A 17,738-nucleotide genomic window follows, 5' to 3' on the forward strand; every position below is an offset into this window, starting at 1 on the left:
TTGATCCTGTGGTCACAAGCTTCCCACCTTTTCAATTGTTCATCCTTTCTCTTGTCTCTTGCTGATTAGTATGGATTGCTCCAGCACAGGACTTTTCAAATGATGCACAAACTGGGAGCTCCACAGAATTGTTCCTGTCAAACAACTCATTTCCACAACAAATTTGCCATTTCCTCACTACTTTCAATTCTGTTCCTGTTCTAACCAGCTCAACATTCAGCATCTTTCAACATTCTTATCTTTCAGTGTTTAACAGAAAAGGTATGTTAAAAGTGTTGAAAGTGGTATTTGTTGAAGGCTAGGAAGTTGAGGAGCTTTTGTATCTTGAGATTGCAAGGTAAGGAGAGAGGGAGAAATGATATAATTTACAATGACTTAGGGTAGACTTTTCCTTTTGGAGGTTATTAGGTCAGTTTCCAGTCTGTCTCATAAAAACAAAAACAAAAACAAAAACAAAATCCCAACAGCTGTTTCCTCAGGTAGGAAGAAGGAATGTAATGTTGTTCATAGATAAGAACATTAGAGTGGTCCTATCAGAAATTTTTATAAAACCAATTTTCCCTACTTGGATTATAAACTAATTATCTTAGAGAATTCTATTATTTTGAGGTACTTGTGCTTTATCAATCACAAGCTATTTTCAAACTCTCTCATTTTATTTTGTATTGCTAGCTTGGTTACCACCCTTTCAACCAGTAGAGACAGACTTTGTTGGAGATGGTGGCAGAGAATCACCATGTATGGAATCCACATCTGTTCAGTATCAGCTCTTCAATGTTTTGAAAGCTGAGAGATTAGAAGCCTCCATAAAATGACGACCACCACAGCCCTTACAACCTGAACAGACGTCAGCTGTTGATAACACAGCTCTCCTAAATGTCCTTTTTATTTTATCACAACAAACATCCTAGTTCTGTGAAACCATTTCATCCTTGACTGCTTTAGCTTGTACCTAAAAGTATGAGTTATTTTATAAAACAAATATTATGACTATTTAAATCTTTATAGGTATATAATATGTATGTATTTCCAGCCATGTGTGTTAATATCTACATAGGTCATCTACACACCTAAGAGTATACACATTCGGATACAAAATTTTTTTCACAAAAGGCTTTTAGAGGTTATAAAAATACAGCACAGTAGAAACCAATGGAAATGATGATTTAATCCCCTCTATAAATAATACTTCTCATTAAACATTACTTATTCTATTTCTTTTTGTGAAACAGTTAATTTGGGAGGGGCCATAGTTTCTGTTTGATTGGATGATTGTTCATTCACTAAATTCACCAGGCACCTCCCACGTGTCAGGTACTGCCTAGGCACTGGAAAAGGAGCCATGAACAGAACAGATAAAAATCTCCGCCCTCATGAAGCTTATATTCTAGGGGTTGCACAGCCTTGTTTAAATGGGCTTCACATACAATCTCCCTCTAGGACTTAGGCTCTATGAGAATAGACCAACTTTCTCTCCTGCTCACAACTGTATTCCATGTCTAGATCAGGATTAGTATAGAGCACATGGCCAATAATATCTGGGGAATGAACGCATAGATGGATAAGTGCTTTTTCTTTATATATGTTGGTTATGTCCTGTCTATTCAGGAAACTTACGAAGCAAAGTTCATCATACTCACTCCTAGTTCTAGGAAAGTTGGGTGTTTAGATTCAGAGTGCCAGGATGTAGTTAATGTGGAACCATTAGCTGATATTTGACAAATCATTTTTACCTGTATTGAACAATACCATATGTTCACTTTACTGCCCAACTGCTGTTTATAAGTAGGCTAAGGACGGAAATCTATGGAATATAAATTCAAAGAATTCATGAAAATCAAACAACAAAAAGATAGAATAGAGAAGAGTGATCTAGTAGCCTTCTCATAGACACAGCAGTTTAGTTTAATTAAGTGCCTCAACCTTGAAAGCAGTGTGTTGAAGTAGAAAGAGCCCGGAACAGACACCTCAGGACATTTCAAGAGCCACAACTCAAAGCTTAGGGTGCTAAGGACACCTTGTCTATGGAGGAAAGCAAGTGGCTAATATCTTGATGGTGACCACTCCAATAAGCACTGTGACCTCCTGGGAAGATGTGATATGCTGGGTGTCAGAAAATATGGTTTCTAGCCCATAATACATTAATACCTCCAACAATTTTAAAAATTTTCTGTCCATCTTCATTTTCTTATCTGTAAAATAAGAGTATTTACTAGACCCTATGTTCCCAAATGTTGGGCTCTCACAAATGCTGAACTGGCTATCGGAATCACCTAGATAGTTTGTTAAAAACGCAGTACCCTCGCCCTGAGTTTCTGACTCATTTGAAGATCACTGGTTTAGACTGTGTCTAATGTTCTTTTCAATTTATTCTTCTGTATGCATCAGGGTTCACTTCAAAGGCTAAACGAGAACAACTATATAAACTCCTTAAGTCTCAAGGAGAATGGAGTGTTATAACTTTCCCCTCTTTTTCTGACATCTGCCACTTATCATGTATATTTCTAGCAGAGCAAGATATAAAATAACTTTCTCACTGGAGCCCAAAATAGGCTGATATAAAATAAATCCAGACTGTATTTCAACAGCCAGCAGTCCTGAACCTCTTCCTGCCACACTGTTCATCTCCAGAAGCCACTGTGAATTCTCCCATACACGACAATTCCCCGTGGGCTTCATTACTAGGGTCTTTAAAAGGGATTCACTCATCTTTTTGCCTCCTGTAGGTGTGCTTCTTGTCAATCCAGGTCAGGAGAAAAGAAAGTAATTTTTCCCAGTCTTTAGCAGTTCACAGAGAATGTGTGGTTTGAACCTTATTTTATCTTAAAAAAAAAAAAAAGTGAAAATAGACAAGATAGTGTGCCAGTGCTCATGACACCAGAGGCCTCCTCAGAAAACTACAGTGAACACTGTAAAACAATATTCTGTACAAAAGCAAAAAAAAAAAAAAAGCCAGCATTCTGAGTGAGAGGATGCACAGAGGGATTAATTCCAAAGGTTTATATACCAGTCTCAGCGGACCAAAGGCAGATTCCCCGTTGGTAAGTAATGGATGTACAATACAGTCTTTTAAGAAACAAATGCTTTCTTATAAGTCAGGTAACAAAGAAGGATTGGATGACATAAATGAACTGTTCCCAATTTTCAACTACTACTATCTGGACTTGAAGGCTGGATATGGAGAAACCTTTTTCTTTTCTTTTTTTTTTTTTTTTTTAAAGATTTTATTTATTTGACAGAGAGAGACACAGCGAGAGAGGGAACACAAGCAGGGGGAGTGGGAGAGGGAGAAGCAGGCTTCCTGCTGAGCAGGGAGCCCGATGCGGGGCTCGATCCCAGGACCCTGGGATCATGACCCGAGCTGAAGGCAGACGCTCAACGACTGAGCCACCCAGGCGCCCCTGGAGAAACCTTTTTCTAAAAATAGAAAACTAATATTCCACAGCAGGGAGTCCAGAAATTGCTAGAGACGGATCATCTCTACTTATCATGTTATTCTTCCCAAATGCTAGCAGCTATATTTGGGAATAACAGTCATTTTTAAAGAGAGATTCTCTTTTTAAAATTTTAAGGAAAACTACCTTTCTCCTCAAACTTTTATTTTTTTTCCTCTTCAAACTTTTTAGTTTGAGGAGAGAACATCATGGACACCCATTTGCCCTCCACCCACATTAACCAATTGCTAATATTTTGTCATCTTTGCTTTCTCTTTAGATGATCATTTGCTGCTTATCTGAGAGGAAGCTGTAGACATCACGTCTCATCCCTGAATACTTCAGCATTTATCTCCTAAGAACAACGATGTTCTCCTGCATAACCACAAACCCATTATCACATCCAGCACGTTTAACGCTTCCTATAATGTCTAAGAAGTCTGTATTCAAATGTTTCCAGTTCAATCAATAGTGTCGTTCAGAGCTGTTTTTATCCCGATCCAAGATCAAATTAGAAATCATACATTCTCTTTGGATGTCATGGCTTTTAAATCTCTTCTAATCTACAAGAGTCCTTACACAATACCTTTTCTGTCTTTCATAATACTAGCATTTTTTAAGAGTCCAGGTCAACTGCCTTGGAGAATGTCCCTTATCCTGGATTTGTCTGAGTGTTTTCTCATGATTAGATTAAACGAAAACTTTTTTTTTGGCAAGATAACTACATACATGATGCTGTATACATCTTCATTACATCAGGAGTCATACAATATGTTTGTCTCATTATTGGTAAAACTAAGTTTGTTCACTGCTTCCCTTTGTATTGAATAAGTAATCTGTGGGACGCTTTGAATCCATGTGACTATTTGGTTCCCTTCTAACCATTCATCCAATTGTCTTAACCCATCATCCATTAATAATCCTTGTTTGAGTAAAAGATTACTTTGGTGGCTGCAAAAACAATGACACTTTAAAGGTCAATACATTATATGTTAAAAAAAAAAAAAGAAGAAGATAGCAGGAAGGGAAGAATGAAGGGGCGGAAATTGGAGCGGGAGATGAACCATGAGAGATGATGGACTCTGAAAAACAAACAGGGTTCTAGAGGGGAGGGGGGTGGGGGGATGGGTTGGCCTGGTAATGGGTACTAAAGAGGCCACGCTCTGCATGGAGCCCTGGGTGTTATACGCAAACAATGAATAATGGAACACTACAGCAAAAACTAATGATGTAATGTATGGTGATTAACATAACATAATAATAAAAAAATAAATAAATAAGATAAAATAAAATTTAAAAAAAGGTCTTTTGCAGGAATATCACTGGCTCCTTTAGAGAAGACAGGTGTTACTGAAAATAAATTCTCTGTGCATTTGTATTGGTATGAAGAGGTGGAGTTTAATTTATACATGAGTGAAAAGGTTTATATGGGAACAGAGGAAGGGAGGAAGGGTAGGACCTCCATCCTCATCCTAGAATGGTTTGGGTAGTGTATGAGGATTTAGAAAGCTTACAAATCAGGGGCACCTGGGTGGCTCAGTTGGTTAAGTGTCTGCCTTCAGCTCAGTTCATGATCCCAGAGTCCTGGGATGGAGCCCTGTGTTGGACTCCCTGCTCAGCGGGGAATCTGCTTCTCCCTCTTCCACTGCCCCTTCTCCTGCTTGTGCTCTCACTCTCTTTCAAATAAATCTTTTAAAAAATTAAAAAAAAAAAAAAAAGCTTACAAATCAGAATCTATTAGATCTGCTAGCCCCAAAGTTTAAGCAGTTGAATTTTGGTTTGGTAGGAGAAGCAGGCCTTGTACCAACCCAGCTTTCCAGTTACAAAGCGGGAAAGGTATCAGAATAGAAAGGAACAAGGGCGCCTGGGTGGCTCAGTTGGTTGGGTGACTGCCTTTGGCTCAGGTCATGGTCCCGGAGTCCTGGGATCGAGTCCCACATCGGGCTCCTGGCTCGGCGGGGAGCCTGCTTCTCCCTCTGACCCTCTCCCCTCTCATGCTATTTCTCTCTCTCAAATAAATAAAATCTTTAAGAAAAAAAAAAAAAAAAAAGAATAGAAAGGAACAGGACAGGCTTCTTTGTGATCCTGATCATTCTTGCCCATTAGTAAGATAGCACAGAAGGCATCTGCAAGGAAGTCAACACCATTTAGAACTGGACTTCTCGGGAACCTGATGTTACTTTCGTTTTCACCTGGGAAAGCTAATCTTTGGAGGGAAATGTGAATGTTCAAGGATTAGCTTTTTTGTATTCTCTTCCTCTGGCTAACTGGGAAAAGAGGAAGCAACAGACAGGTGCACAGAAGGTCATGGTGTCCAATTATAAAAAAGAGGAGGATAGGGGCGACTGGGTGGCTCAGACGGTAAGCATCCGACTCTTGATCTCGGCTCACGTCATGATCTCACGGTTGTGGGATCGAGCCCCAAGCTGAGCTTGGTGCTCAGTGTGGAGTTTGCTTGAGATTCTCTCTCTCCCTCTCTCTCTCTCTCTGCCCCTCTCCGTGCTCACACACTTTCTCAAAATAAACAAATAAAACCTTTACAAAATAAAAAAATTAAAAAAGAGGAAGGGCTTGTGTTATCTACATAATACATTTTTCTTTATTCAGAAGTCTTGTCATCCTTTTGCAAACCTTTTTTTCTTGCTGTGCTTTCTTGGAATCTGGAAGAGACATGAAATTTAAAATTTCAAACACAGACAGAATCTACCCAGATTGCAGAAAGGCCATGAGCAAGGAAATCAGGCTGAACATGGAATTGAGTTGTTTCCTCCAGTGGCCAGGTTCCAATGTGATGGCCACCAACCTTGATGGTGCACCTCAAGCTCACGATGTCAAAAACCAAACTTATACCAGTTTTTCCACTTAACTTTTCTATTTCTATTAATGGCACGATTGTTCCTGTAATCCAAATTCAAAATCCTGGTTTTGGCCTCTGCCTGCCCTTCCCCAGTACACACCTACCAGCTTCTCCCTATCATACCAATTTTCAGGCCCTGTACATTTTCTCCCTGAAATGCATTTTTTTTGCCCCCAAAGATTTTATTTTAAGTAATCTCTACACCCAAGGTAGGGCTTGAACTCACGACCCCAAGATCAAGAGTCGCATGCTCTACCAACTGAGCCAGCCAAGCGCCCCTCTCTGAAGTGAGTTTTACACCTAACCGCCTTCTTGTCACCAACACTCTGATCGGTACTTTTCTCCCGAACTTATCAACAGGTTCCCCAAAACTTCCTAACCGATCTCCTTCTTTCTACTATTTCCTTGTTCCTTTGTCCTTTAGGATGTAGCCAGACATAGCTCTCTAAAACACATTTCAGACCTTGACATTACCCGGTTCAAAGACTTTCAGTGTCTGCTCCCTGACCTGAATCAAGTTCGTTTTCTGCAAGTAAACATCCAGAGTCTTACTATTTTAAAGAGTATAATTCAGGGGCACTGAGTACATTCAGAATGTTGTGCAACCATCAACACTATCTAGTTCCAGAACATTTTTGTCATACTGTAGCACATATCAATACTTCATTCCTTTTTACATCTGGATAATATTCCATTGTATGGACATACTATATTTTGTTTATCCATTCATCATTTGATGGACATGGGTTGTTTCCACTCCTTGGTTCTTGTAAACGTTGTTCTTCTGAACATTCATGTGCATGTTTTTGTTTGAACCAAAGTCTTTAAACATAGGCATTACGTACTATTTCAGAGCAATTCTTTGCCTGTCCCTATACTGCCCTATATTTTTCACATTCGATCCAAACTATAATACGTGTATTTCTTTGAATACAGTACACTTGCCCATCTGCATTCCTTTTTCATGACTTCTGTTGCCTAGGAAGCCTCCCATTCCCATCTTTGCCATCGAGATCTGCTTCTTCAAGGACCCTCTCAGATATCACCAATTTCTCAAATCATTTCTTGACTTTCCTCTGTGCTGTCTAAATGACATCATTACAGTATTCCTTGTATTTGTGTGTTTCTTTTATCCCCTCTTTAAGAGGCCACAGACAACCTACAGGCAATTTACTGCTCTATCTCCTGTAGTCAAGCACTTTGTTTCCTTAAATATAACAGAAAACTTTAAGAAATATTTTAATTTAGGAGATATCTAGAGCCATTTCGGTCTTTGTGGTCTCATATATAGTCCCTTCAAATGCCCACACTGTCCACCCTCTATGATAGAGAGTGTCAATATTATTCCTTTTGAAACAACTCAAAATAAATAATTAGAAGAATATCAGGTAGCATTAATGAAGACTCTTTGTGCATTCTTTTGGTTAAGAATATACATGTGTTATGTTTATGTACACCAGCCTCGACCAGCAATCTCTGCTTCACGTTTTGAATAAGAAGTAACAGCAGGATACCTAGGCATGAGTGAGTTGTAGCTTAGCATTGGTAAAATGTAGTTCACTTAAGGTAGTTTATGGCCGGTTACGACAGTGTCAGAATGTCACAAGACTAAGTGACATTTCCGTACTTTCAGAAACAGCCAGGAAAATATAATCATAATTCCTATCTCTTCAGTGACTTATAATGGCAGCAGAAAACTAGAAGGATCATTAAAAATAAAGCTTGCTGACCTGCAATAGCCTCTGGACTCCCTGAGAGAGTCAGAGCTCTGTGGTTCTCTGAAGGATTCTACTTTCTTTTATTAGGAATCAAAATGGTAACTGAGTAATGACTTCACCTCCCTAGGGTGAATCACCCATTCACTCAGTATTTTTACCTGATCATTATTTTTCAGCGGCTACAAATTTAAATTTAAAATTAAGGTAGAATTTAGTATGGAAACATTGTTCAACAAATATTTTTCAGCTGTTTCAGTTCTGGCCTGGTGCTCTTAACTGCCTCTTACAAAAGGGGTGTGTGTGTGTGTGTGTGTGTGCACGCACAAGCACACAAGTGCACCTGCCTGCTTACAGGTGTGATGGAAGACAGCTACCTAAGCCATCTAATCTTAACACTTCGGGAGTTGAAGAGGAGGTAGCAGGGCCTGATATGAAAAATTCCAGAAGTTTCTTCTTCCTGGCTTCACAAGGATGTTGAATGGGCACTACGGGTATGTGATCTCCTCTTTCCTTCCCTGTCTAGTCATTAATCTCACTCACTCCAAGCAGGAAATCGAAGAGTAGATGGGACACAAACCTGTCTGAGTAGAGCAGGGAAGTAATTTTACATGTGATAATAAGAAATCATAGGTGATGGCGCCTGGGTGGCTCAGTTGGTTAAGCGACTGCCTTCGGCTCAGGTCATGATCCTGGAGTCCCGGGATGGAGTCCCGCATCGGGCTCCCTGCTCGGCAGGGAGTCTGCTTCTCCCTCTGACCCTCCCCCCTCTCATGTGCTCTCTCTCTCTCTCTCATTCTGTCTCAAATAAATAAATAAAATCTTAAAAAAAAAAAAAAAGAAATCATAGGTGACTTCCACATTGGGAGCAACACTTTTCCATTTTTCAGTGTCAAAACTAGGATTAAGCTTCTAATAGAGATTAATATTTTTCTTATAATGCATTTCTTACCTAAGAGACCTATTGCTTAGACTTATTTGAGAGCTGAAAGGGACCTCAGAATGATCTAGTTCAACAGCATCATTTTAAAGAAAATAATAACAAGGACATGAAAGACTGTGATTAAAGTTATACAGATGCTAGCCGAGTCCAAACTAGAATCCAGGTCTTCCAAAACCTGGTCCTCTATGGGCCGTTTCTGCTATACCAACTTGACTTTCTATTTAACAAAACAGAGCTGCCATCCAACAGCCTACCTCTGTGAAAACCATACCACACATACTTTTCTGACAAATATTAACTGGATGACTATTCCAAGTAAGTCACTATGCCAGGTGCCATAGGTAATTCAAAGGTGAATTCACTGTTATCCTTAAAGATCCTGAAATAAAATTCAGCACCTGGGGAGGAAAGGGTCACAAAAATGCAGTGGAGGTAAATATCAGGAAAAACAGGAAAGAGAGTACTAGAACTAATTTCAGGATTAACAAGCAACCTCCTTGAGATTTAGGATAGAATGTCCCTCTCGAGTATTATGCTAATTGTGTCCCCTAACTCTGACTAGGGGGCATTCACAGAACAACATTATCATCATCTAGAGCTTTATATAAACATTAATATTATAATTTAGAAGATTAAAATAAACTCAAGTAAGGAGCCTTTAACCTGAGGAATGTTTCCCCTTGCGTGACAAAAACCAACTTCCTAGTTCTTATTTGTTGCAGATGGATGAATCTTCTCTTCACGGTGATCCTGTTCATGACTCAGACAGGAAGATATAAGAAGGGCCTGAAGCTACTGGAGAAAACCACAGCGGCCTGGCGGGGCTGTGAGATGGGCAATAAACTGCCAGTCTTTCCTGAGGGATGAGGATCTAGATAGTATCACAGGGATCCTAGGTTGGTGGGCAGGACATCATCTGCTCACAGACAACATCTCGGCTGGGTTTACTGACCTCTGGACAAGATCTATTTGATTTGAATTACTGCCTAAGGCATTGGCTATTTGGACTAGATATCCCCGTGAAAAGTTAAAATCAAGTTGGAGATAGTGATTTGGGAATATTTTACCAGTTGTTTAGGAAATCCTGGATTCTCATGTTGTCTACATTTACGACTTTGTATGCTTGCAAAGAAACTAAAAATTAAATATGTCCCTTCTCTGTGAAGTTTCTTTAAAATTCACATCTCCGATACATATATATATGAATATATGTAAATAGCCAAGGAAGAGTTGGTAGCTTCCATTCAACATATTTAGCTGAATCTTTTCAACCAAAATGTAAATCTGCAATGTATTCTAATGTAACCCAATTAGAGCTACTAACACCATCTGTATATATATTTTTGGTTCAGCTGTCAAAAAACACACAAATACACCCCAGGAATACAATATTCAATAGTTGTATGATATTTCATTGTACCATACTTCATTTAACCTTTTTCCTTTTTTTTTTTAAGATTTTATTTATTTATTTGAGAGAGAGAGAGAGAAGGAATGGGATAGTGGCAGAGGGAGAGGAAGAAGCAGGCTCCCCACTGAGCAGGGAGCCTGATGCCGTGGCTCAATCCCAGGACTCCAGGATCACCACTTGAGCCGAAGGCACACGCTTAACCAACTGAGCCATCCAGGCGCCCCCTTCTTTCTATTTTTAAATGAACTAATTTTCACTTTTTTCCTTTTAGAGTTACTATTTTAGTGCATATTTTAATAGGTAAGTCTTTGTTCACATCTGATCTTTTTTGGAGGATAGATTATTAGAAGTGGAATTACTACAGCAAACAATATGCAGTTTTAAATTATATGTTTTTAAATAAAAGCAAACACATGTATTTAAAAAGCCAACTTTAAGGGACACCTAGGTGGCTCAGTCAGTTAAGCGTCTGCCTTTGGCTCAGGTCATGATCCTGGGATCCTGGGACCGAGCCTCACATCGGGCTCCCTGCTCAGCAAGGAGTCTGCTTCTCCTTCTGCCCTTCCCCCTGCTCATGCTTGCGCTCTCTCAAATAAATATATAAAATCTTAAAAAAAAAATAAAAGAAAAAGCTAACTTTAAGACTTCTAACAAAACAACCTAGTACTCCCCAGACCCTAACAAAACAACCTAGCACTCCCCAGAGCCTATCGGTTCTGTGTCCCTCTGTTTAGCTGTTTGTTCTGCTGTTTACCTTCAAACAGTGCTTTTCCTTGATTTTAAATTTCAGACATTATTTATTGATTCTACCATGAAAGGAATAATTACATTTCTTATATGATGAAACATATTCTTTTTCTCTCCCCTCCTCCCATTGATTACACTCTTTGGCTTCAATCAATATTCTGTATTTATATTTTTATGCTGTATAAATATTATTCTCTAAGCCATGAAGAGTATTATGTTGTATGTCCTTTCTTATACATTTAAAATTTTTTCACAACAGCTAATAACTGCTTATCTTAATCCATATGTTTAGTGTGGCTGTTTTAAAACCTGGCCCAAAATTCTTTGACCTTTTTCCCATTGCTAGGTGAGTCTACAAACTGTTCTTGATTGTGGGTGGGCTTGTGAGTGTTTGATAAGAGTCGACCATGTGTGAGTACTCTGGTTGGTCCAGCAACATGGTCTTGACATCCCAGCCCAGGTGCCAGTGTGAACTGAGTCTCCAGATGATTCCAGTGCCCAGCAATGCTGAGTCACCTCCAGCCTGTGGGTCATTCCAGCTGAGGCCCCAGACATTATAGAGTAGTCATCTCTGTGTGCTGTCCAAACTCCTGACTCAAAATTCAAGAACATAATTACATGGTTATTTTAAATAGCAACACTTAAGTTTTCCATGTATCTATTGTTAATTTGTCTTTAATTCTCAACACGGTCAGGGCGCCTGGGTGGCTCAGTAGGTTAAGTGTCTGCCTTCAGCTCAGGTCATGATCTCGGGGTCCTGGGATCGAGCCCTGCGTTTGGCTCTCTGCTCAGTTAGGAGTCTGCTTCTCCTTCTCTTTCTGTCCCTTCCCCCATTCATGCTCTCTCTCTCAAATAAATTAAAAAAATATATATATATTTTTGAAGATTTTATTTATTTATTTGACAGAGACAGACACAGTGAGAGAGGGAACACAAGCAGGGGGAGTGGGAGAGGGAGAAGCAGTCTTCTCACTGAGCAGGAAGCCCGATGTGGGGCTCGATCCCAGGACCCTGGGATCATGACCTGAGCCAAAGGCAGACGCTTAACGACTGAGCCACCCAGGCGCCCCAATAAATAAAATCTTAAAAAAAAAAAATCCTCAATATGGTCAAGCACATTAGTTCCATTGTTTTCCTTAGAAAAATTTCTCCTGGAGATCTCTGTCCTCTTGTTCCAATCTGGACTGGAGGCATACCCATCAGCCTAGGACGTGCTTGGAGGAGAGACAGTGTGGCATGTCACTTGTTACTGAAGGATGTGAGCCCTGTGGCAAGGCTGCCTGGGTTTGCATCTTGGCTCCACTACTCGCTGGCTGTGTGACTGTGTGCAAGTTAATTTCTCGTGCCTCAGGCTCCTCATTAGTAGAGTGCTTGGCACACAGTAAGTGCTCTTATTGTTGGCATTATTATTGTTTATTATTCTTCCTTTCGTGTTGTCCCGGGAATTCCCACTGCCTCCAGCTTATGTCTGGATCCCCTAGTTCCTAGGTTCCATGTCTTTCTCTTTCTTGGTTACTTCCTTGTCTTAATAAAACACATCACCCAAAATACATCTCTTGAAAAAAGATGCTTGGGAGGTAAAGTTTTTCGAGACTTTGTGTATCTGTTTTGAATTGTCTTTATTTAACACCACACTTGTAATGTGACAGTCATAAAAGTCTAAGTTGGAAAAAAATTTTCTCTTTGAATGTTGAAGCTGTTAGTCCATTGTCTTGAAGCGTTCAGTGTCACTACTGGGAGGCCTTTCTGATTCTCGATCCTTTGTAGGGTCGGTTTTTCTTTTTCTTCCTAGAAGTATTAGGTTCTCTTTTCATCCCCATTGTTTCAAAATGTGATAATGATGAGACTTGGTGTGAGTCTTTTAAAATTAATTATTTAGGGCACTATTTCAATTTGGAAACTTAGGTCCTTCAATTCTCAGGACTTTTCTTTACAATTTTTTGTTGTTAATTTTCTCACCTCCATTTTCGGTTTTCTCTCTCTGGGACTCCTAATAAATATAGGATCTGTCGAATTGGTTCTCTAATTTTCTTATCTTTTCTGTTGACTTTTTGTTCAACTTTCTGGGAAATTTTCACATTTATCTTCTATTCTTCTGATTTAAAAAAAACTCTGCTTTCATATTTTTATATTTTATGATTCTGATTTCTTATTCTTGGATTGTCCCTTTTTATGTATCACATGTTCTTATTTCATGAATTTAATGTCTTTTCTCATTGAGTAGATTGATTATAGTGCTTTTGGAATGTCTTTCTTTCTTCACTGGTCTGTTTCCTCCAAGTTCTGTTTTCATCAGTTTGCTTTTGACTCATTCCCTCACGGCACAGGCTTTTCTCAAATTCCAGGGGTTCGGGGCACCTGGGTGGCTCAGTTGGTTAAACGACTGCCTTCGGCTCAGGTCATGATCCTGGAGTCCCGGGATCGAGTCCCGCGTCAGGCTCTCTGCTCAGCAAGGGGTCTGTTTCTCCCTCTGACCCTCTTCCCTCTCGTGCTCTCTGTCTCTCATTCTCTCTCTCTCAAATAAATAAATAAAATCTTAAAAAAAAAAAAAATTCCAGGGGTCCTCTATTACCTACTCTATTTCAGTTGGATATTCTGTGCACTTGGATACTCTGAGGCTTGTCAACTGGTGGGCCTCCCTGTAGGAGGCCTGGTCAGGGATATGACACAAGGGAGCCCCAAGCACCAAGGTCCATAGGTCTTTTCCCCTTCGGCTTGACAGTTTCCCCAAAAATGAATCCTCTCATTTTCTACCAGGTGATTATGAGGGATTTTAAGCTGGCTGATGGCATTTTGAAAGCCAATAAGGGAAGAGGGTTAGGAGAGGGAAAATCTTATCGTTCCAAAAGCAGATATCATGTAGGCTCTCTTTGCTCTAAGCATGGCTGCCATCCCCACCCTCAGCTGTGCAGGCACACAGTTCCCCAAGTCCAGTCTCACATTAACCCAATCGATTAGAACCACAAAGCTAAATAAACTCCATGAAGTTTTAGGTAAAAGGTCAATACTTTATCATTCTAGAATTCCTGGATTAAAAGAAAATTTAAAAAAAAATTCCTTCTCATCTTTTATACCTTCTCTCCTGCAAAAAAGTAGGAAATTCACCCAATATAAGCCCCTTTTCCCCTCTGACTTTACCATGCTTTTTTTCTTTGATAATACCTCAGAATTGGAATATTCAGGGTCCAAGTTTGTTTTAAAATAACCCAATGAGCTGACAGACGGAGCTTCTGGAATTCTGCAGCTTGTGCTAGAGTCTGCAGATGGGAAATTGCCGTCAGTTAAAGGGTGGTGCTATTATCATAGCCCAATTTTTGAAAGACTTTAGGAAAAAAAAAAAATCCTCTGAGTTAATTAGCATCCATCACAGGAACTGGTTTTGTGTTGCAGTATTCTAAGAACTCAGATAATAAGAAAACAGTATTTCAATCCCTAACTTTTAACTAACATTTGCCTCTTAAAAATGCAGATTATAAAGTAAGAATGTTACCTGTTATATGAAAATGCTCTTATATGGCTTAGCTCATCATGAAATATCAATTATGTTCCAAAATCAACTAAATACTACTCTACTGATACCTAAGATAGGAATAATTTTGTTTTACCTCTCCAATCTGCTTAATCCACAAATCTCTTCCAAGAAACTCCTGATGTAAGACTATAGGAGCTGAGCTTAGATTAAAAGCCATGGAATCACTGGTCTTTTCTTTAATAAAAGGCTGGAGATCAGAATTTATCTAGGAGAAGTAGTCAAAAGAATTAAATTAGTAAAATGCATACATACTAGTACATTTTAGTCATTTCAGAAAGCACCAGTTAATGCAGTGAAAAATGAAGCTAAAGGAATACAGCTTTTAGGTGAACTCTAATAAGCAAAAGAACAGTTCATATGATTAACAATAACCTTTAAAATTCTTTAAAATAATTTTTCCCTGACACATTTCCTCTTCTATTTGGCAGCAGACTTTGTTTTACTTTTTAAGTTAAAGCAATAATTTAAAGTTTTAGTAAATGTAATTGCTTAATATTAAATATTAAATTTAAGATTTAATAAAATATATCAAAACTCATCTGGAGATATTTTACGTATCCGTAACATATGTATATATTTTCTCCTCTCTCAAGAGCTATTTAAGTAACATTTAAGAAATATGTGTCAAATGGAATTTTTAAGTTACATATATACAGAGACAGCAATATAACAGCTAACCTGAAACTTTTTATATTTCATAATGCCCATTCAAAAGAGTCAATTATTAGAATTAAAGCTTTCAATTTTACTCAGTTTATTTCTAAATCTCCTAACTTTCCATAATTTGTTTTACCTAAGAAACTGTACATAAGGGAACTGTAACAAAAATGCAAATATACTTTCATTCTGTAAATGGCAACATTACATGTTATTTAATAATTTGTAAGAGTTCTCTTAAGAACCCTTTCAGGTAGTAAGAAAAGACAAGCATCATAAATATGGTATAAGTTGTCGCTTTCTATCAGAGTTACACAGTACTTACCAATCATACTGTTTATATTATGTAACAATCACCATCGATGGCTGATAGATTTTAAGTGCACAATAAACATTTTTTTTTTGAGATATAAAAGCAGCTTATTAAATGGCAAGAAGTTTCTTATGTATCATTTTAGCTATTTAAGTACTGGAAAAAGAGAAAATGTGCAAATACCTTATGACTCATGGCCATGTGCTTCCCATACTGAAATGCCATATCCTGAACGTCAGCATCATGCTTTGCTAATTCCATGGCAGCTTGGCAGCTCTTTGCTAATAAGGCTCCATGGGAGAGAAAAGTCTGTTTCTTCCAAGTCGATATTCCAATATCTTCTGTGATATGATTTTCCTTAAAAAAATGCAACAAAGCCAGGATTTTACAAAAATGCTTTAGGAGTAATTTAATTGTTTTGGCTTGTGAAGAATAGAAGAGTTAAGAAATGAACTATTTTAAAACACTCAGGCTATTGCATTAAGACAGAACTAAAAGAAGCTAAACCCTAGTGCTACCTAAAGGGAGTTAAGGAGGTGGAAATTGCTGTTCTAGGGTAATGGCGGGAAAAATGTAAGAAATGCTGAAGTACTAGACACTTTTATTAAAATTTATTTGTAGGATAAGGCAAAATTAGAAACTTGCACCCCCAAACTAACTCCTTTCTATATTCACGTAAGTTCTTGAGTGCTGGTATTCCAAAACACCAGAAGCTTATTGCCTTTAACTTATGTGGAAATGTCAAGGGCATAATGAAGAAACTGCATTCTCTTAGAAACAGTTAAATAAAAAAATCACAGAGGAGGTAACCCATTAAAATGGAGTATGACTGGATCCATTATCCATCCAAATTTATTCCCATAAGAAGAAACAAGTACATAAGGGAGTATAGAAGTGTAGTTTATTTATCTTCTTAAATTATGAAAATCATTTTAGTATCTATAAGTGTATACATACCTACTACCTCTAGACCAGTGATGTCCAATAAAAATATAATGTAAGCCACATGTGCAATTTAAAATTTGCTAGTAGTTACATTAAAAAAAGTGAAAAGAAACAGGTGAAATTAATCTTAATGACGTATTTTATCTATCTCAATATATCTAAAATATTATTTCAACATATAATCAATATAAAATTGAGATATTTTTATTTTTTTATACTAAGTTTTCAAAATCAGTGAGTATTTTACACTTAGAGCACATCACTAGCCACATTTCAAGTGCTCAGTAGGTACAAGGAGCTAGAGGCTGACCTACCAGACCAGTCTGCTCTAGGCAGGTGGCTCCCTGAGGATAAGAATGATGAACAAAGTACATAAAACAATGTTCACTTTATGGTATTTCTTTGAAACTTCAAGCAAACTAAAATCCATCCAGAAGGATTAACTAACCCAAACAATTTCTTCCTGCTACCCATACCATAATCGTTTTCCTTCCATCATTCTTTGAGGACAAAATAAAAAAATAATAAGAAAACAGGACCATGAGAAGGTCAGCTCAGATCTAGCCCTACTTCTTTCACCATGCTGAAGGGCACCTTCAGCCCACTGGTCAGATCAAATTCTCAGCTTCATTTTATTTATCATGCCTTTAAACAAAAAGGAAGTTCCACTTATGGCAACAGTTACAAGTATGCAACATAACACTGTGTAATAATAAAAAAGGCCACCCAAGGGAGAAGCAGTGCATAAAGTATTTTATAAAACATTAGGCATGAATAATAACATATTTAATTTTAAGTATTTGAGAATGTATTTTTAAGTGAGCAAAGCTAATATACCATATTAATAAATCAAAGATAGAAACCATATTATCTCTCCATATATACTAAATGGCATTTGACAAAATTCAACTCCGATTCCTGAGGGGGGAAAGAAAACCTAAATAAAATAGGAACAGAGGGGGCGGAGCAAGATGGCGGAGGAGTAGGAGACCTGGATTTCGTCTCCTCTCAGGAATTCAGCTGGATAGGGATCAAACCATTCTGAACACCTACAAACTCAACAGGAGATCGAAGAAAAGAAGAGCAACAACTCTCTCATCAGAAAAACGACCACTTTCTGGAAGGTAGGACGTGCGGAGAAGTGAATCTGCGGCGATATTCGGGAGGATAGACGGCGGGGGAGG

At 38.4% G+C, this 17,738-nt stretch overlaps 2 protein-coding genes across 2 annotated transcripts in view; both read right to left on the reverse strand.

The window, feature by feature from the left end:
• The window catches only part of BEND3 (BEN domain containing 3), a 109,498-nt gene extending 94,755 nt beyond the window's left edge, over nt 1-14,743 (reverse strand). The window contains exon 1 of the mRNA XM_034991726.1: nt 14,713-14,743. The gene's annotated coding sequence lies outside the window, so the exon portion shown is untranslated. The remainder of the gene's footprint in view (nt 1-14,712) is intronic.
• Nucleotides 1-17,738, reverse strand: part of PDSS2 (decaprenyl diphosphate synthase subunit 2) — a 248,986-nt gene that overhangs the window by 29,632 nt on the left and 201,616 nt on the right. The window contains exons 5-6 of the mRNA XM_034991728.1: nt 15,793-15,966; nt 14,713-14,844 (exon numbers count right to left, since the gene is read on the reverse strand). Coding sequence (XP_034847619.1) covers nt 14,713-14,844; nt 15,793-15,966 — 306 coding nt within the window. The remainder of the gene's footprint in view (nt 1-14,712; nt 14,845-15,792; nt 15,967-17,738) is intronic.

The sequence above is a fragment of the Mirounga leonina genome, unplaced genomic scaffold (genome assembly GCF_011800145.1).
Source record: "Mirounga leonina isolate KUSES-001 unplaced genomic scaffold, KU_Mleo_1.0 Mir_53, whole genome shotgun sequence".
In the NCBI taxonomy this organism is placed as follows: domain Eukaryota; kingdom Metazoa; phylum Chordata; class Mammalia; order Carnivora; family Phocidae; genus Mirounga; species Mirounga leonina.